Here is a 19,858-nt window from a genome sequence, read left to right on the forward strand (position 1 = left end):
CAGATCTAGATTTATAAAATAGATACATCCCAGGACACATGGTGAAATATAGAATTGACTAGGGGAGGATAAAGCCCCCTTCAGTCAAACTAAGATGAGCTCAGCAGCTGTGACTGTGCAGGGCTGCATGATCCTGTTTAAGCTGCAGGACCAGTTGAAATGTTCCCCCCAAGAAATGCTGGGACCACAGAAAGTGTACCTTGTGTATGTGTGCATGTGTGCTTGTGTGTGTCCTAATGCCCTGGGGCCCCTTTTGTTTGGAAACAGAAAAACTACAGACAGAGGGTTGATGGACTGAAGTTCACCAGTGTGGCTGACAGCAACCAGATGGAGCATGCCAAGAAGAGCCAGGAGCTGCAGAGCGGGGTGAGTCCTGGGCTGTCCTTTCCCCACCAAGCTGCTGTGTCATGGGCCTGGGAACCTCCAGAGAGAGCAGCAGGTGCTGCTCAGGCACAACGCAGGAACCAGAGAGCCTTCCCTTTCAAAAGACTGGACGCAGCGCTCTGCAGGCTGCCAGGCTCTCTATGGGAACTGGCCTCCAGGCCTCCCTCCTTGCCCATTCCACTTCTGCCCTGGTTGTTAGGGATGGCTGCAGGACTGACTCTATTCCTTTTCTGCTTTTGGCATTCTCTAGTTTCTTTTTCTTTCTCCTTCTTCTCTCTCTCTCCAAAGACTCCGTAATCTGGAGCCACTAGAGAATTATCCTGGAGGAGCACAGCGTTTGCCTGTGGCACATGTGCAGGCCATGCCCACTTGAGCTCTAACAGGGAAGGCAGAACTGTGAGACACCCCGTGCACTGTTTACATGCACCTGTCAGCAGCAGGGTGCTGCACACCTACGTTGAACAGGCGTCATGGTTGTTGCTGCCCATCTGGCTTGGCCCTTCCTAGTTTTTCTTCCTAAAGGTCCAGGTACACCTGCCTCAGAATTCAGGGTCAGCAGAGAACCAGTGTTTGGGAACTCAAGTCAGGGGGTGGTAGGTAGAGAGAAAGAGCAAGAGAGAGAAATTTTCCACGTGGAGATGTTCATGTGGTGGTGGCCATGGTGGATGGAACAGCCTGGGGAGGTGACTACCATTCAAAGGAAAGATGTGACCGCAGAAACCTTGGAGAGGTTTTCAGGTTGGTCCCCCGGCCACCTGCTTCAGCCTCTTACTGTTTACTACTACCATCACCTCTCCTGCCTTTTGCTGTGCTCTGCCACCCGGGGCGCCCTGTCTGATTGGTTTTGTAATGCACTTCCCATACAAAATTAGAGACTCCATGAAAACTCCCCAGGTGACGTCATTTCCTCTCCCCGCCTGGCGTCCTGCTCCTCCTCAGTGCTGTCTCCCAACAGGTGGCCTACAAGGCAGGAAACGAGCAATCCATCCATCAGTACACCATCAGCAAGGATGAGCCGCTCTTCTTACAGGCCCGAGCCAACGCCGCAAATCTCAGCGAGGTACGGCAAGGGGGAGTCAGGATGGCCACCTGGTCAGCAAAGCCCACCAGCACATTGGTGGTGCCCTGTCATGCACCTGGTTGTTTGACATACAGCTCACCCCATACACCTTGTTCCTGATCAGTGTTTTGGGGGGAGGGGAGGAGAGCCTTTATAAGAATGAACTTGGGTGAGCCTTGAGTCATTGAATATATCACGGGGTAGGAGGTAGTAGCTATCCCAGGAGGGGGGAATTGAAATGGGATAAGAGTTTTGGTTTAGAGGAGTGGGTAAGAGGTCAGACATTTACCTCCCAACTGCCTGGGTTTGGTCCTTGGTTCTGCCACACATTAGTTGCGTGACTTTGGGCAAGTTTTATTCTCAGTTTTCCCATTGGTGAAATGATGCTGATAATAGTTTTGTCCTTACTGGGTTGTTGGGAGGTTTCATGAGCTACTACATATAAAGCATGCAGAAGAGTGTGCACGGTGGTAACTGTTTCTATGATATTAGGAAGGAAAGCATCCCTATTCCCAGCTTTCTAAGGAGGAGCCTTTCTTGGCACAGGCCTTCAGGGTCCTGATCTGAATAATGGGTGGAGAGGAGAATTGGAAGAAGAAACCGAGGCTAAATTGATTCACACATAGACAAGGAGGGGAACTTTCCAGAAAAAAGTTGAAATCTGGAGGCAAAGGCAGGAGAGAGAATGGGGAAGCAAAGGAGAGCCCCAGGTGGGCTTGAGGCTGGGGACCAGGCAAGAGAAAGCAGTGCAGCTGAAGCAGCTGCTGGACAAGGTGAGCTGGTGGAAAGAGCCGGAGAACAGGCTTTTCAGAAAAGCTGCTGTGCCTTGTGCAACGTTCTTCCACCTTCAGCATGTCCTTGAGACTTCTCCGAAGACCACTGTTATATTTCAAGGCTTCTGGAGTTGAACTGTTGATTTTTTATTTTTTATTTTTTTTGCTTGAAACCCCCTGTACTGAGGGTTCCTTAAGGCAGGAACAAGAAGGCCTGGTTGTATTCAGGTTGCATGGTTTCTGGGGCTCTTCGAGTTTCTATGGCAGGCTGTAATAGATACTTTCTTCCTAGAAAGTCTAGAGAAGCCCCCCTCACATAGGGATGATCTGTTCTCTCCTAAATCCCCTTAGAAACTGTATAAGAGCAGCTGGGAAGCCCAGAAGGCAAAAGGGTTTGAGCTGCGCCTTGACTCCTTGACCTTCCTGGCAGCCAAAGCCAAGAGGGACCTGGCAAGCGAGGTGAGTCAGGCCCCCGCTTTGACAAGAGGCCTCAGAATCCTGCCATTGTAAGTCTGGGAGAGTCTGGGAGTGCCTGGGCAGGTTCTTAAGCTAGCTGAACCTCAGAGTTGTTATCTGTGAAACTGGGATCAAAACGACCACCATGCAATGAGATAATCATGTCAATGCCTAGTACACTGCTTGCTACACGTTGGTTTTCTAGAAGCAGTAACTGTTAATATTAGTACCAGAAACAAGAGTGAGGATCCAGACTCCTCATTAATAGATAATCTGAGGCACAGAGACATTCTGTGACTTTCTAAAGACCTTATGGCCTGTTAACATTTACAAGTACAGGCTCTGGTGTCAGGCAGATCCTGGAGAAAATCTCAGCTTCATCACCTACTCTCTTTGTGACTTCGGGCAAGTTGTTTAATCTTTCAAAATCTCAGTTAACTCACTGGGAAATGGGGGTTAATGATAACTGCCTCACAAAATGGTTATGATGTAATGGGAGGAATTTGAGTGTATTAAATATTCTATAGTCCAATGTAGCCTGTTAGGAGTCTGAAGTGAGATAAGGAGCAGGGGCCAGAATGCAGATCAAGCTCTGCTTCCTTTACCGAGAAAGTCTTGCTTCAAAAAACAAACAAAAAACAAACACTAAAGAGTAGCTTGGTATTGTAGTCCACTTGCATTCTGATCCAAGCTCCTTATCCTGCTGTTGACTGGTAGCCAGCAGTTTGCAGAGCAGCTCTGCTCTGGATGTGGCCTTTGCATAGCGTAGGTTGATGCTGTGCCCAGCGCCTACGAGTGGTCCATCAGTGGGGACAGCTGTCGAAGCTGCTGCTGTTGTTGGTAGTAGATCCCAAGACTCCTGATGGCCACAGCAGTGATAGTGTTGAAAATAAAGCTGCTATCATCTTATTATTCTTATGACTTTTCGTATGTGTTCTTTCTTTTGATCCTCATTACTTATGGCTCAGTGATTTGTCTATGCTTCCTTTTGCTCCCCAGGCCCCTAAATATTTGCTCTCTAATGAGCACCTTTCTTAAACAACAATTATATTTTGGATATTCTGTGTGTGCTTTTTCTTTTTTTATTATTCCCCCCCTTGTGGCTTTTTGCGTGCTGTCTGTTCTCTATGTCCATTCACTGTGCGTTCTTCTGTGTCTGTATTTATTTTTATTTCCCCTCCACCCTTGCAGCTTGCTTGCTGTCTGTTCTCTGTATCCATTTGCTGTGTGCTCTTCTGTGTTTTTGCTTGTCTCCCTTTTTTGTTGTAGTTGTTGTTGCATTACCTTGCTGATTTCAGCACTCCATGGTGCTTGCAGGCCGGGCAGCGCTCCACGGCATCTGCCGGCTGGGCGGCACTCTGCGGCATGTGGGTGAGCCTGCCTTCACAAGACAAGAACCCAGGGCTTCCCATGTGGTAGATGGGAGCCCAACTGATTGAGCCACAGCTGCTTCCCAATATTCTGTGTCTTTTTCATTTCACAACTACTTTTTATTTATAATATTCACCCTATTACCAAGAAGGATTCATGGAAAACAACAGTCCTCTTAAAAATAAATCCAGAAAGAGCCATCACAAATAATATAAAGAAAAAATGGAATTTCTCCAGAAAACTGAAGGAAGTCTTTCTGGTGGGCCCTGCAAAAAGAAAAATAATGGGTAATAATGTTTTATTTCACTGTCCCTTGAAAGGAAATATCTTAGTTGTTCAAAAGAGGCATCCATTTCTACGACACAAATTCTGCTAGGAGTCCATGGTATGACTTTAAAAAAAAACAACACAAAAAACAACTCTCCTGCCTGTTGCTCTGAAGCTCAGCAATTCCCTTGGGAGACTCTAATGGGCCCTGCTCTGTTCCCCTTCTCTAGGTGAAGTACAAGCAGGATTATGAGCGGTCCAGGGGGAAGCTCGTTGGAGCCAAGGGGGCACAGGGGGACGCGCAGATGAGCCACTCGCTGCAAATGTCCAAGCTGCAGAGTGAGCTGGAGTACAAGAAGGGCTTCGAGGACGCCAAATCCCAATGCCACGTCTCCCTGGACATGATCCACCTCGAGCACGCCCGCAAAGCTCAGCATCTGGCCACGGACATAGGCTACAAGACGGCCTCTCGTCACTTTACCGCTTTGCCCACAGACATGAAGGTGGAATGGGCCAAGAAAGCCTACGGCTTACAGAGCGATGTAAGCGCTGTGTGTGTGTGTGCATGTGCTTGTGTCTGTGCCCACAGGCACTGGCTTCGCTGCAGGTATTTTCCCAAATCTTTCCAGGCTATAGTTTACACTTACGACCAACCTGCTGGTGTACCTGTCACTGGATCCCTAAGTGGAAATACGATCTCTTCCTTGTGGTCTAATTTAGATTAAATTTAGATGTCCAGTTCAGATTCTGTACTAACAAACATTTTCATTCCTGGGAACTCTGATCTATCTATCTTTTCCATGTTTCCTTTTATTACAAGGAGAAAAATATACCTGGGGCATTTTTAACTGTGACATACTCATCCCCACATGAGCTGTCCCAGTTTTAGAAGGAGCAGCTTGCTAGGAAACAGTGTCCTTCCTTCCTCCAATCCGCCATCCGTCTGTCCTCAGGTGACTCTTGTACAAGTGTGTGCACCGGTCAGCGGCAGCTGGGCTCTTGCACCCAGGGGTCAGTGTACACACACTCTTCCCGGTAGATTTGTCTCCTGATAGATAATATGCCGGTTTTAGAGAAGTGACCACTTAAATGGCTTTCCATTAAAACTACCTGTTCAATGGCAAGTGAAGAAACGAAGTGTGCTTGCCCCCCATTGAGGGACATGGGAAGGAACTGGAGCCACAGAAAGCCTCCGGCGTCTTGTGAAATGCCCTCCAAGAGCTCCCCACCTGGGTTCTGGTGTGAATTCTCCTTTTCTTCTCCCCTGCACGTTATTTTAAACAAGAAAACAGGTGTGCTGCCAGCACAGGTGGGCTTCTTTCTGAGGTCCACGAGAGTCTGTATGAGGGTCCGGGCCGGGTTGACTTCGCCCCTCCGGTGCCACCCGCCGGCCGTGTTGGGTGGGGTCTTAAGCCACCGTCAGCAGAGATGACTCCAATTAAGGGGACATTCATTTACATTGTGCAGCCCTACCTGCGACAGTGCAGCAGTGGGTAAGACAAAGGCGGCATCTAATTTGACTCAGCTGGCACCGCGGCCGCGCCGGGCGCCGTTAATGGCCCTTTCAATGTCTGTGCACCAACAATGGCCTGCCTTTTCTCCCTTTCTCCTTTGTCAGAACCAATACAGGGCAGATGTGAAGTGGATGAAAGGCGCGGGCTGGGTCGCCACCGGGTCATTAAATGTGGAGCAGGCGAAGAAGGCAGGAGAGCTCGTTAGCGAGGTGAGATTTCCTGACAGCGTGCAGCAGGGCCGGCTGCATTAGGCGGCGGCTGTTCGGTAAAAATTAAAATAATTTCCACTCGAAAGGCAAAGCCACATGAAAGGCCTCAAAACCCAGACTAGGGCTGGTAATTAGAGGGAATCCACATACCAAACACACCCCAGTAGGGACTCGTTGAGCCCTGGCAAAAACAAAGTGGGCGACAAATGATATTATGAATAATAATGACAATCAAACGGAGCTCAATTGCTACCCGCCACCTTACCTTTTTAATGAAGCAACACAGGAGAGATGATGAAAAGATGAATTATTGCACCCAGAGGCCCTTTTGTGCTTTTCTGTACATTTTCTCCCTCTCTTTCCTCTACAGTGTAAACAGCATTTGGATATTCACGTGGTATTGAACACGTGACACCGCTCCCTCTTGGGGGGGGGGTCTCACTTCTGTTTAAATCTCTCTCCTGCTTCCTTGTAGCCACCCTGGTTGGACCCTCAGTCTTTACGACTTATAAAAAGAGCCATTTCCCTCACATTTTAGGACGGTACCGTTGAGCAGCTCTTGCGAAGACTGCAGGATTTCTCGACCTTGGCACTATTGACATTTTGAGCCAGATAATTCTTTACCGTGGGCAGCTGTCTGGTCACTGTAGGATGTTTAGCAGCAGCATTCCTGACTTCTACCCATCAGAGGCCAGTAGCAGCCCTCCCACCCCAAGCGTGACAACCAAAAAATGTGTCCAGATATTGCCAAAAGTCAGAGTTGCCTTGGTGAGGACCACTGGACTAGACACCAGGTGTCTCCGTGCTCAGAGGGCTCAACACTGTCAGACAACCCCAACCCACCCCTTAGTTTGTGTCTGTCTGGGAGGGGCCTTGCCAAGAAGGAAAATGAGCATCTTTAGTTGCCTTTAGGATAGCCTGGACTTTCTGGACTTTTCTGAGTGCTGAGGAGGCAATAATGGCCATAGCCCCAGAGGACTTCAGCCCTGATGAGGAGCCTCCTGGGATGTCATTTTGAGAAGGCTTTCTACTGACTCTGTAGTCGAAACAGAGAGACACCTATGTTGGGCATTCAAATCATACATGCCCCGTGTTGATATTGTTCCTTAGGAGAACATTCTGGAGCTGAGTTCAAAAGTGGCCTCGCTCTGATTTTTCTGCTTTTTAGAGACATTGGTCAAGAATCCAAGGCTCAGAAGCCCCTGGGGAGCTCAGGGAGACTTTTCTGCCTTAAGTTGTTCAGTCCAATTGAGGAGAGGCACTTTCAGGACGATGAACACACTTCTGGCTTGAGGATCCGTGATCCCAAACTCTAAGTATTGGGTCCATTCATAAAAGGAAGTGAAGAAAAAAGACCATTGTACATGTCATTTAAGCCTCAAGATGATTCCTTCTTGTGTCTACATCTGGCAGCCAAGGGATCTTTTTGAACCATTTATCCCACAGTGGGCTCAGTTTTCCACCTCAATTTGCAAACTTACTACACAAATTTGCTTATCTTCCTTAATGTCTTTGCCTCATACCAGTCCTTCAATTTCTGTAAGTAAGACAAGGCATCTTTCAGCAACATTCCCAGCCATCTGATTTAAGGCTGGCATGTTTCCAGTTTAGGGTCAAATTGGGCTGAACTCTTAATTCTGAGACTGAATGTCAGGCACTGCTGAAAGAGCCACAAGTATACACACACATTGTCCCAAGCAGGTGCCAGCACATCTTTTTTGTAAATGATTAGCAGTAAATATTTTCAGCTTTGCAGGCCTGAAAATATCTGGTCTCTGTCATGACTCATCTCCACCATTATAGTACAAAAGCAGCCATAGACAATATGTAACCAAGGGAGCATGGCTGCGTTCCAATAAAACTATATTTACAAGAACAGGTGGAGGACCAGATTTGGCCAGATGTTGAAGGATGTGTTTTCTTAAGGTTACACAGCATACAAAAATCTAACCAGATAGAAGAAGGAGTGTTTATGAAATCTTATTTGATTTGAGAAAAGATATACTCCATGATTCTGCTAAAATTGCAACTTAGACCCCTGAGAATGTTTTTTGATTTTTAAAAAAAGAATTAATTTAGGCATGATTTTTCAGAATACTCCAAAATAAGTTACCTAGGTCTTTGCCAGCTTTTAGATTTTTTTTGTTTGTTTCAGTGTCTTTCAAATCGTATGATGACTCCTTTTGATAATAGCATCCTTTGTCCTGTTATTGTAATAATTTAAAGTTTATTGCATATCTTAACTGAGCCAGCCTGTAAAGTGACTAGATGGTATTCACCCACTGATTGTTAAATGTAGTCTCTGCCACACCCTTTTGTGAAAAGAAAACAAAAGCATCAATTGATAAATATACCATGGATGCTCTTTCTTGCTTAGAAGACCCCAACTAAAATAAGTAAACAACTACTGCAATGTAGTTTTTGAAGCCTCTAAAAATACTTTCCTAAGTGTATATCCTACAGTATTTCACTGGTATAAACTAATTTGGAGATGCTTTCTTTCTACTAGGTAGAAATACTTTAATGTTAATTGACATAAGGTTATTCTTAAATTGAAACAAATATTAACCTGAAGGCACCTAGGATATAAAGATGGAGGAAGCAGAATAATAATTATGTTCACAAATTCACTCTAATCTCAAGCAACCTATGATTTTCTCTTTCAAATGGCATGAAAGAGCCGCACAAAATTCACAGCTTTGATCTTTTCCTGCTCAACAGAAGAACTACCGTCAGCATCCAGATGCTTTGAAGTTTACCAGTATTAAAGACACTCCGGAGATGGTCCAGGCCAGAATTAGTTATACCCAAGCAGTGGATGTAAGTGATAATGTATATACATTATGACGAGAAGAGTGGGCTCTTCTTTCAACACGGCGATTGAAGCGGAGGGGTTCTTGGGCTTGCTCCTTCTGCGGTCCTAAGGATGAAGCAGCTTCTTGTCCTTTGCTGAGGCTTACCTTAGCAGGGATGCTTCCTCATTAGGATGCAAATGGGGTGTTACTGCACTTACAGGCCAAGTGGGGCTCCGCCACCCCACAGCCCCCATGCTCTCATTCTTTCCCTCTCGCACGTCTCACAGATTGGTCTGTAGTGGGGCCTTTTGCTCTCTCCTTTTGTTTCCAAGTGTTGTTTCAGAATTGGAACTTTTGGATGAAATTCTTAGTAATTGGAATACCCTTGGGGCCCAGTGTGGGAATTGTTGCTCTCTGAATTTACCAGAGACTTTGAAGATGATTTGGGTCGGATTTATATACATTAGATTAACTTTAAAACCATCTCCCGTACCCCTTTTATAATGTGAAATCCAATGTTGACCTTTGGTTCTCCCAGCACAGGGCTCATTTGGGACCATATTGAAAGATGAGGTCCTATAAAAATTCAGGATGTGGGTTAACCCTGTTGCCTGATTCTACTGGGAGAGGCCCACTGATTTTTGTGAGGTGCAGATATGGCTTTTAAACATCTTCAAACCATTTTACTTACTATTGGGTCCGGGTGTCAAAATTCTCTCCCTTGCTTCCTGATTGAACAAGTGATTCTGGTTGCACCTTATTCTACAGACATTCTGAAATGGCTTGAGTGTCTGTTAGACTACGTTCTGAGGGTGGTTTGCAAGGTTATGGATTTAAGAATTTCTAATGTCTTCATAATCAGCTCATTGGATTCAAATTGAATTCTGATAAAAGTCTATGGTCAAACAAGAACTTTCGTATGAAGAGAAAAAAAGACCTGGTTCTTTCTTCCAGTCACCAACTCTAGGGGGCACTGCTGTGATACGCAGAAACTAGGACGCAGCTGCTAAGATTTGGGACGCGAAAGCTCAGTTGAGAAACTTTCTCTGGTGGTGGGGAAATTCGCCTGATACCAGCTCCCTGTGTCATTGCCGGATGCTAGGATAGGACTGGTCCAAATCGGAGTTGGGGTGAAGAGAGCCCCGGACCCACATTTATCAGGGCAAAACTCCTGGAGCTGGGGTAGGGGAATGAGACTGAAGAAAACGTGGTGGACACTTCGCCTGTGGAAGTGCTGTCTTCTCTCGTGACTTCTGAATCCTGACGGCTTCTTGTAGCTTGTACTTAATAACAAAATTACTGGAGGTTAACTAGAACCCATTTTCTCATTTGACACCATCTCAGCAGTATCTTTACTGCAAGTGGGGCACTAAGGGAGGGGAGTTCCAGCCTGTCGTGTTCTGAGCTGGGCAGTAGAGCCGCAGAGGCACCTATTGCCAGGGGGAGGCTGGGAGCTTGTGTTCCCATCTGCGGGGAAGTGGCAGTGGCAGCACCTCGTCCTCTTGGAGTGTAATTTGGCTGATGGCTGCGTGCGGGGAGGCTCAGGCTTTCTAATCCACAACTTCTCTCCATCCACAGAGGTTGTACAAGGAACAAGGTGAAAACATAAAGCACCATTACACACAGACCGCAGACCTCCCAGAAGTCCTGCTGGCCAAACTGAACGCCATGAATATCAGCGAGGTGAGGCTGACCCAAGGGGCAGTGGCTTTAATTCTGGGAGAGCAGGGTCGGCTTCATGGGCCTCCATGCTTGGCTTAATGCTCTGCTGTCGCCATCTTGAGTTTTTGAACAAAGGGCCCCATCTTTTCACTTGCACGGGGCCCTCCAAATTTTGTAGCAGCAGGTCCTACAGAAGAGTTAAGCTCCATTAAAAGAACGAGATGGGGAGAAATGTCTATTTCAGTACAAAGGGCATTTGTAAAAGGAGCTGAAATGTGGGAGCGCCAAAATACAGCTGAGTATATTGGGGAGCTGTGCCAAGGAGTGAGTAGGGAACTCAAGTCCTCTTCTTCATCACCCCTTTATCTTATGGAAAGAGCCGTGTAAAGGCAACCTCATGCCTCCTTCTTCTCTGATCAAATTGCTGCTCAGAAATCCTGGGTCTGATCCAAAGCCAGTGTTTTTACTATCCCCCCACTAAGGCTCTACCCCCCACTGTTGGCATGAGGCAGGATCTACCTCCTGGGTGGCTTTTGCTAAGCCACAATGTTCTCTTAGCAAACCACACTCCCATTTTGGTAAACCAGAGTTTAGGAAACCACCAGGTCACTATGAAGTTCTTCATTGGTGCACATCTTCCCCACAGACTCGTTATAAGGAATCCTGGAGCAAACTTCGAGATGGTGGATATAAGCTGAGGCTGGACGCCATTCCATTTCAGGCAGCAAAGGCTTCCAGTGAAATCATAAGTGATGTGAGCATCAGCCTCCACTATGTGACAGTGTTAAAGCTACCCAGGTTTTATTCCACTTGCCCCCAAGTCAGGTCCTGTCTTCTTTTGCCTGTGGATAATATATACTCTCATTTCTGAACTGTATTAGGGCAATCAGGTAACGACCAGTGAGGAAGAACATATCTTACAACAAAAAAAAGTCCTAGCTTGGGGTACAAAGCCAAATGCTGGCCTGTAAACATGGGCCCTGGGCAGATGAAATACACTATCCACCAAGCGCTTTCATAAAGCGAGTCCATGTGAAGAGACTGCTAACAATGCACCCACCTTCTTCAAGCCTGGGCTGCCCAAGTGCTAACACATCCTGCCATTTCATATCGAGCCCTTTAGTCATTGGGAGTGTTGCATATGAAAGAATAGATCTTTTGATGAGTCCTGCATGTTCTCTTTTAACTCTCCCAGTTACTGTCAAAAGAACAAAACATTTTCGCCCAATACCCACCTCTTCCATTCCATGTCCCTTGTCCCTGAGCTGTTACTCTCTCCTGCTCTCTTTTCCTTTAGTACAAATACAAAGAAGCATTTGAGAAAATGAAAGGACAGATGCTTGGCTCCCGGAGCTTGGAAGATGATATCAGCCTGGCACATTCAGTGCATGCGACCTCACTGCAGAGCGATGTGAGTCGGAGAAAATGCAGAGGCAGCTGTATGCCCCTCACCTAAGGATGCTCAGAGCACAGTGGGTTAATGTCATTTGTCCTTCTGGATGTGGGTATTGGCTGTCACTAACTAGCTATGAGCACACTGTCACATCACTTGACCTTTCTGGACATTAGCTGCTGCTTCTGTAAAAGGAATCTCTAATCCCTAGTTGACTCCTGTACCAGTCAGGGTTCTCCAGAGAAAGAGAACCAACAAGATATCTGGTATGTGTATATGTGTGTGTGTGTTTATACATTTTATATGTATGTACATATACAGATACATGGTATATATGTATGTGTGTGAATATGTGTGAGATTTATTTTAAGGAGTCGGCTCATGTGATTGTGGGAGCTGGTGAGTTGGAATTCTATAGGGCAGGCTGAATTCCATAGGGCAGGGAAATTCCAGTAAGAGTAATGTTGAAGTCTTGAGAATGAATTTCTTAGGGGAGCCTGGCAAGCTGGAAACTCAATGTAGAAGGTATAGTCTTGAGGCAGAAGTTCCTCTTTCTGGAACCCTCAGTTCTTTGCTCTTCAAACCTCCAATGGATTAGGTGAGTTCCACACACATTATGGAGGTAAACCTGTACTTAAAGTCAAGAGAGTTTAGGTGCTAATCCCATTTACGAAAAGGCTCCATGGCAATCTATAGGCCAGCGTTTGACCAGACACCTGGACACATAACCTAGCCAAGTCAACCTACCCCTTAGTTCTCTTCCGGGTTGGGTGTTCTATGACATTGGCCAATGGCTATAAACTGGATGCCTATGGGGTCTGTAGAGGTGTTTTATGTGGTCTAAAGTATGTGGGGGGGGGCACTGAATTAATTACAAACCTTTAAAAATGGAAAAATTCACATAATAACTTTAGACTATTGGCCAGAAGTTGGATCTGGATTCCTCGAGGTTGCATATTACTGACAGGCTCATTTGGAAGGGATATGTGCTCTCCTGGTCACCAGCCACCCCTTCCCTCCACCCCCAAACCCCCACTTTATGACTCGCTTCACTTACTCATGTTACCTGTCTGGCTCCTGTAGAAATATGAGTTTGCAGCCCTTGATTGCAACCTCCTGGATGCTTGTATATATATGCTATCTTGTTGCACCTATATGAGCTGGCTAATGGCAGAGATGAAAGCCAGTATGGGTCTAACATGTTACAGAGGATGCAACACTTTTATATGCAATGTCTCATTTAGCCACCACACTATTGCTATAAACTTGATCTTGATATTCACCCTGGTTTACTGATAAGGGATGGAGACACTGAGTGGCTCAGTCCCTTCCTTAAGGCTGAATAGAAAGGAACAGAGCCAGGACATGGAGCCAGCTCTATCTCATGCTCTTTCCACAGCACTGTGTATTCTCTGCCGTTTTGTTCTCTGCCTCAGTTTCCCCATTTCTAACTTTTTTTTCCTTATTCTTTCCTGGGTTGGGAGCTCAAGAGTTGGTCATAAATTGTCTTTAGCCTTATGCTAAGTGAAGAGGGGAATTTCTAGGAGTGAGGAGGGGCTAGGAAAGATTGTCTGGAGCTGTAGGGAGGTGATTAGAAAGATGGAGGAGGAGAAGGAAGAGGGGGTGGTTCTGCACTTGATTCCCAAGAAAGCCCTGAATGAGCTCCATAGACATTTAAACAGCTCCGCGAAATACTGGCAGTGGAGCTAGTGGTAGGAAAATGGGCCTCCCTCTTGCTCCCACAGGATGCATGTTGGACTTTTGGGAATACCTGTCCCTCAGGACTGGATCTCTAAGCATCTAGCCCACTACCCCTGACTCCAAGATGTAGTAGACATGGTCATCTGACTCATTGCAGCTCTTCATAAGCTAGCATGAGATGAGAGTCCCTGGTGTCTAAAACTGAGCTGGTGGTGTGAAGGGGAGAAAATCTACCCAGCCAGCTGCAAGTTAGCCAGGCACCTTCTTGCACCAGGAAAATGGGAAGACCTAGAGAACTGAGCAAGGGAATCACTGACATATCTGTCCCTTGAACCTCTGCATTTTCCCCAACTGGACTTTTTTTACCCAAACCAGTGGCCTCCAGAAGCTGAGGCTGGTGAATGTCAGGACCTGGAGATGAGCCCAGCTTATTAGGCCAATCTCTGTAAGAAAGGAGCACTGACCCTGCCAAAAAATTTCTCCCGGGCTTACCTGGGATAATTGCATTGCACTTGCTCTCCCGGATGGTCCAGTTGCAAACACTGGCTTTGAAATAACTGCTGTTGGTTTGTCTGCCCCTCTAGGTAAATTACAAGAAAGGCTTTGAGCACACAAAGGCACAGTTCCATCTGCCATTGGACATGGTCACCCTGGTGCATGCCAAGAAGGCCCAGAGCCTGGCCAGTGACCAGGATTACAAACACCCACTCCCCCAGTACACTTCCTTGGCAGAAGACCTGAGGCTGAGCTGTGCCAAGAAAGCTCACAGATTGCAGAGCGAGGTAAGGGCTCCTGCCCCCTCCCGGGTGATTTTCATCTCAACTTTGACCACCAAGTAGGGACTTGCAAGCCCCTCCAGAGGTGAGGGATCCTAAACCTTGGTCTTCTTTGGAAACACTGCCCCAGTGTTCCCGTCTAGCCCTTAAGCAAGCTACACAAATCTAATAATAGCAACCACCATTTATTGAGCATTTATGTATGTTCGAAGCATTGTGTTTTCATGCAATATCTCATTTAATCCTTACAATAACCCTTCATGGATCATCTTTCTTCCAGCTTTACAGGTAAGTGTAGAGAAGCTCACACAAGTCACATAGCTTGCCCATGACAAACAGCTGTAAATGAGAAATGGGGAGGCTGGGATTCGAGCTTAGGTGGTGTCTTATGAAGATACCATGGTTTTGAATGTTCAAGGTTTGCCAGTGGTGTTGCCTCCGGTCTCGGCTGGACTGGAGGTTCCTCTTTGTATTTCTTACCTTCCTGTGCCATCGAATTCTGAGGAGTGCTAAGATCTGTTGGGTGAGGCTGCTCAGAGCCACTTGAGGACTGACCCACTTCAGGGAGAAGAGTGTTGGGAGGAAGGCAGGGAAATTGGTGCCCTGGAGATCCTTCCTGGGACCTCTCAAGGAGCCTCAACCTTCATGCCCCTCCGATGTGCATTTCTTGCTCATCACGCCTGTTTTCTGAGGCATGGGTCCTGGAGATTTGGGAGACACTGGGAGATTTCCTCACACCCCAGGAGAGGCAGGGCGTCTACTACCAACAGGCGAGAGCATCCTGTTTGCACACACCTTCTTTCCCCAGCTCGCTAAGTTTTCATCCTACACCACTGGCCAGTAATGGGCCTGTGGAGGAAAACAAAACCTGCACAAAACCCGTGTCTTGGTTTGGCAGTGCCTGCAGGCTGAGTGGCACTTGGATCTGGGTATCTGTCATCTGTTGGAATGTTACGCCTGTGTACAGCGTTTACTGAATGACATAAACTGTCAGGAGCCTGAGAGCAGCGGTAGGAACTGGTGATGAAGGAGCTGCCACATTCATCTCGGGGCCTGTTTGTCACTTGAGCAGAGCCCTTGCTTGTCCTGCCTCTCACGGTGAGAGCAATCGGAAGGCAGCACGCCCAGGGGACACAGCGGTGGCTGAAGGGGAGTGGATTTGGGAGCCCTTTAAACTGTCATTTCAAATCTCTCAGGTATACATACTCATTCCCACCCACACAGACAGGTTTTTCCTAGATTATTCTGGATTCATTGATTGGTTGTTTCTTAACCTATGATTAATTAATACCACCCTCTGCTGTTAGGTTTTGTTTTAGAAGACTTGCTAAACCATTTCCACATTTGCCTCAAGACAACTGACTTTCTAAACACAATCCTATCTAGCATTTGTTTTTTGATAGACCAGCATTAAAATAAAAATCTGTCTAGCATCTCTGTATCAGCTACTCTGAGCCAAGTGACAGCAGAATTATATTCTTCTGACCTACATTTTTTTTCCTCCCTAATAAGCTTTTATCAAGAAGTTCTTATGTGTTAGCCGAGTATAATATATTTGGAGAGACTGGTTGGCCTGGAGTTCTAATTATGACACTGTCCTGGTGATGACGTTTCACGAGTCCTTTGGCTTCTCCTTGCGTCCTTGTCCTGAGAGTTTGGCTTTTCTGATTCTTTGTACTGCTTCTTACAGAATCTGTACCGGCAGGACCTGAACTTCATGCGAGGTGTTGCCTGTGTCATTCCAGGAACGTTAGAGATTGAAGGGAGAAAGAAAGCATCTGAGCTCATCAGCGAGGTAACTGGCAACCCTGGAGGGGAGATCAGGGCCAAAGATATTTCCAGAGGAGGAGTGCACAATCCGTTTCTTTCTCATGGATAAAGCAAGTTGGATGCTACACTTTTAGCAATGGCAGTCCCCTGCTTAGCTACTTTGCCTGGCCTCTTTTCTTACTCTTTTCTCTATTCTAGACTGGACACCATTTAAGACAGCTTTGCAGGTGTGGAGTCACTGCCTCTATTAACTTTCAAGAATTATTCCCTGGCTTATAAAACGTGCTCTCCTTGTATCCCTTTGAGGAGTGGCCCTATGGACAGGCTTTGGAGATCAATGATGAAGATTGAAATTACAGGCCAGAACTCAGTTGCTGTGTGACCTTAAGTCAGGGACCTGCCCTTCCTGGGTATCAGCTTTATCAGTCAAACATGGATAATAATACATCCCTTGTTTGATTGATAGGAGGATTAGTAATCTCAGAATTCTCCCAAGAGTCAAAGAGAATCACTCTCTGAACTCCTGGGGGATCTTTTTTATTTTTTATTTTTTTAAATTATAATATGCTTTTTAATTTTTTAAAAAAGATACTTAGATTGCATAAATGTTACATAAAAAAAATGGGGGATTCCCATATGCCCCGCTCCCTATCCCTCGCACATTTTCCCACATAAACAACATCCTTCATTAGTGTGGTACATTTGTTACAATTGATAAACACATTCTGGAGCATTGCCACTGAGCATAGATTATAGTTTATGTTGTAATTTACACTCTCTGCCACACAATTCTGTAAGTTATGACAAGATATATAATGGCCTGTATCTGTCATTGCAATGTCATTCAGGACAACTCCAAGTCCTGAACATGTCCCCGTATTACACCTTTTTCCCTCTTCTTGCCTTCAGGACCTCCTGCGGCTACTGCCTCCACACCAATGATCTAAGCTCTTCCGTTGCTAGAATCACAATAAGTCTAAAGTAGAATGACAGTGAGTCTATTCTAGTGTCCTGGGGGGTCTTGGTCAACCCTGCAAGGGTGTTGTGACTTCCATTCATGGTCGATGCCAGGGCAGGAGGGCACCATGGAAGACACTGGAAGTAAAAACATTCAGTGCCTGACCTGGGTGAGACAGAAGGGCTTAGGTTTGCATACACGTGATTTAGGAACCCTGGGAAATCAAGGCTGGCCTCACTGTGGGAGTTTGAGTTTAGCTCTGTGCTTTGTTTTTCCAAAAAGATCTCCATAGTGAGTGATATCCAAACCCCATGATGCATCAGAATCCCCTTTAGGCCTTTTTACAAAAGCCCTAGGTAAAAGGTGCCAGAACCCCATTGATAATATACCGAACTCAGGTCTCCCAGGGCGGGGCACAGGCATGTGTAACTGCTTTTGCTGCACCATCAGACAATTGGATCTCCGCCGAGCACTGGGTCTCCAGTGGGCAAAGCTGGGGAGCAAACCTCCAATTCGAATAGTCGTGTTCACATTCATGACAAAGGGCTAGCTCTCCCGTTCCCATTGATAAGTATCTGATTCGGTCTGTCTGTTCTTCCTCTGCTTCTTCATCCCATTGAGTTCTGAGGTCATGAGAGCAGGGGATGGACTGGACTCTGGACTGACAGACTGACTAGCTGCCTTTGCAAAATGAGGTTTTATAATTGGTATTTTTCCCTTCAACTTTTTATTAGTTCAATATGATTTTATTTGGAAATTTGCAAACCTGGAGGAGGGATCTGAACTTTTGATATAAGAAAGCAATTTTCACAGTGCATATTTAGCTATTTTAGCTTTGTGTCAAATGACAACAGAAAAGGAAGTCTCTATGCAGGATCCTCATTGCAGAACACTCTGTCCATGCTCGGGCTCTTGTGGCAAGATGACACATCCCTGGAGCCAAAGCTTGCAGTAAACCTTTCACTCACCTGCAATGCCAGCTCTTCCCCAGGTACACATAGAAGGTCTTATGTCCATTGTTCTGCAAAGGATCCTGAGTCCTTAATTTTAAAGTTGAGGAAAATGTGAGAGGATAGTTGCAAAAATAATACAAAAACCCATACAGAGAACTACAACATACTCCCTGCTCAGATACCTAGATCCACCATTTTTAACATTTTGCTACATCTGCCTTATCATTCTATATTCCCATCTGTCCATCCATCCATCCTTCTGTATACCTGTCTCTCCATCTATTTATTTATTTTCTAAACATTTGAGAGTAGTTTGTTTACATCATCCTCCTTGAATGCTTAATACTTCCCTGTTCATTTCCTAAGAACAAGGATATTCTTTTTTAAAAAATTTATCTCCCCTCCCCCTATTGTCAGCTCTCTGTGTCCATTCACTGTGTGCTCTTCTACGTCCGCTTGCATTCTTGTCAGTGGCACTGGGAATCTGTGTCTCTTTTTATTGCATCACCTTGCTGCATCCGCTCTCCATGTGTGCGGTGCCACTCCTGGGCAGATTGCGCTTTTTTTGCGTGGCACGGCTCTTCTTGAAGGGCACACTCCTTGTACATAGGGCTTCTCTGTGCAGGGGACACATGGCACGGCACTCCTTGCATGCATCAGCACTGCGCGTGGGCCAGCTCACCACACAGGTCAGGAGGCCCTGGGTTGAACCCTGGACCTCCCATATGGTAGGCCAAATCCACTTTCAGTTGAGCCAAATCCACTTCCCAAAGATTTTCTTTTATGGAACCACTTTAAGTACAGTTACCAACTTCAAGAAATTTAACATTGATATAAAACTTACACTCTCTATTTCATTTTGCATATGTCTCAATTATGTCCTTTTGAGTTGTTTTTCTTCAATTATTAAATCCAGTCCAGGATCATGTATTACATTTAATTGTCATTGTCTCTTTAGTCACTTTTTTTTATAATTATAGAAATATATATACAAAACCTTTCCCATCTCAACCATGCCGAAACAGTGGGATTGATCACATTCATCATGTTCACTACCCTTACCAACACCCATTACCAGAACTTTCCCAGTAACCTGAACAGAAACCCTATACCCATTTCCTCCTTCACCCACCCCGGTAAACTGTACTCTACTTTCTGTCTCTGTGAATTTGCATATTATAGCTAATTCATATAAATTGAATCATAAGTCTGTCCATTTGGGTCTCAGTTACTTCATTTACCATGATGTCTCCAAGGTTCATCCATGTAGTGGTATAACTGACATTTAAAGAACTGGTTCTTCTTCTGGTTTTATACATTACGGAGTCTTCTTATTCCCCTCTTATGTGTCAATTCAGAGTAAATATCGTCAACAACCCCAGTCGTTCAAGTATACAGCTGTGACAGACTCTCCCAGCCTCCTCCATGCAAAATTCAGCAATCAGATTGCAAATGAGGTAAATTCTCCTGATGGTTTTGGAATGGGCTTTTTAAAAATGGCTAGACTGTTAAAAATATGTGTGCACATCTGTGGGGTGGGGAAGGTGGGGAGAGCATGGACGTTTGCATGGAGGTTTGAAAAGAAAAAAAACATAATTATCTGGAACCTAAACATTTTCCAGAGGAAAGAGGCCCAGTTGGAAATCCAGTTTGGTCTCTAGTCTCTACTAGTACCTCAAGTGTGGTCATGGGCCAGTGGCTGCAGCATGTCTTGGGAACTTGTAAGAAATGCTGAAGTCCCCTGTCCCACCCCAGACCTACTGAATCCAAATGATCCTTTAGCAAGAACCTCTGGTGGTTCCCTTTCACTTTAGAG

The 19,858-nt window shown here is 45.8% G+C and overlaps 1 protein-coding gene across 10 annotated transcripts in view; it reads left to right on the forward strand.

Moving 5' to 3' along the window:
* The window catches only part of NRAP (nebulin related anchoring protein), a 73,043-nt gene that overhangs the window by 35,435 nt on the left and 17,750 nt on the right, over positions 1–19,858 (forward strand). For 9 of the 10 annotated variants that reach the window (XM_058298374.1, XM_058298366.2, XM_058298371.2 and 6 more), the window contains 12 exons: positions 268–366; positions 1,340–1,444; positions 2,569–2,676; positions 4,542–4,853; positions 5,930–6,034; positions 8,756–8,854; positions 10,408–10,512; positions 11,138–11,245; positions 11,789–11,902; positions 14,170–14,367; positions 16,052–16,156; positions 19,401–19,499. In XM_058298374.1, coding sequence (XP_058154357.1) covers positions 268–366; positions 1,340–1,444; positions 2,569–2,676; positions 4,542–4,853; positions 5,930–6,034; positions 8,756–8,854; positions 10,408–10,512; positions 11,138–11,245; positions 11,789–11,902; positions 14,170–14,367; positions 16,052–16,156; positions 19,401–19,499 — 1,557 coding nt within the window. The remainder of the gene's footprint in view (positions 1–267; positions 367–1,339; positions 1,445–2,568; positions 2,677–4,541; positions 4,854–5,929; positions 6,035–8,755; positions 8,855–10,407; positions 10,513–11,137; positions 11,246–11,788; positions 11,903–14,169; positions 14,368–16,051; positions 16,157–19,400; positions 19,500–19,858) is intronic. The other variant, XM_058298375.2, reaches the window with a different exon arrangement.

This window comes from Dasypus novemcinctus, chromosome 6, assembly GCF_030445035.2.
Source record: "Dasypus novemcinctus isolate mDasNov1 chromosome 6, mDasNov1.1.hap2, whole genome shotgun sequence".
In the NCBI taxonomy this organism is placed as follows: Eukaryota; Metazoa; Chordata; class Mammalia; order Cingulata; family Dasypodidae; genus Dasypus; species Dasypus novemcinctus.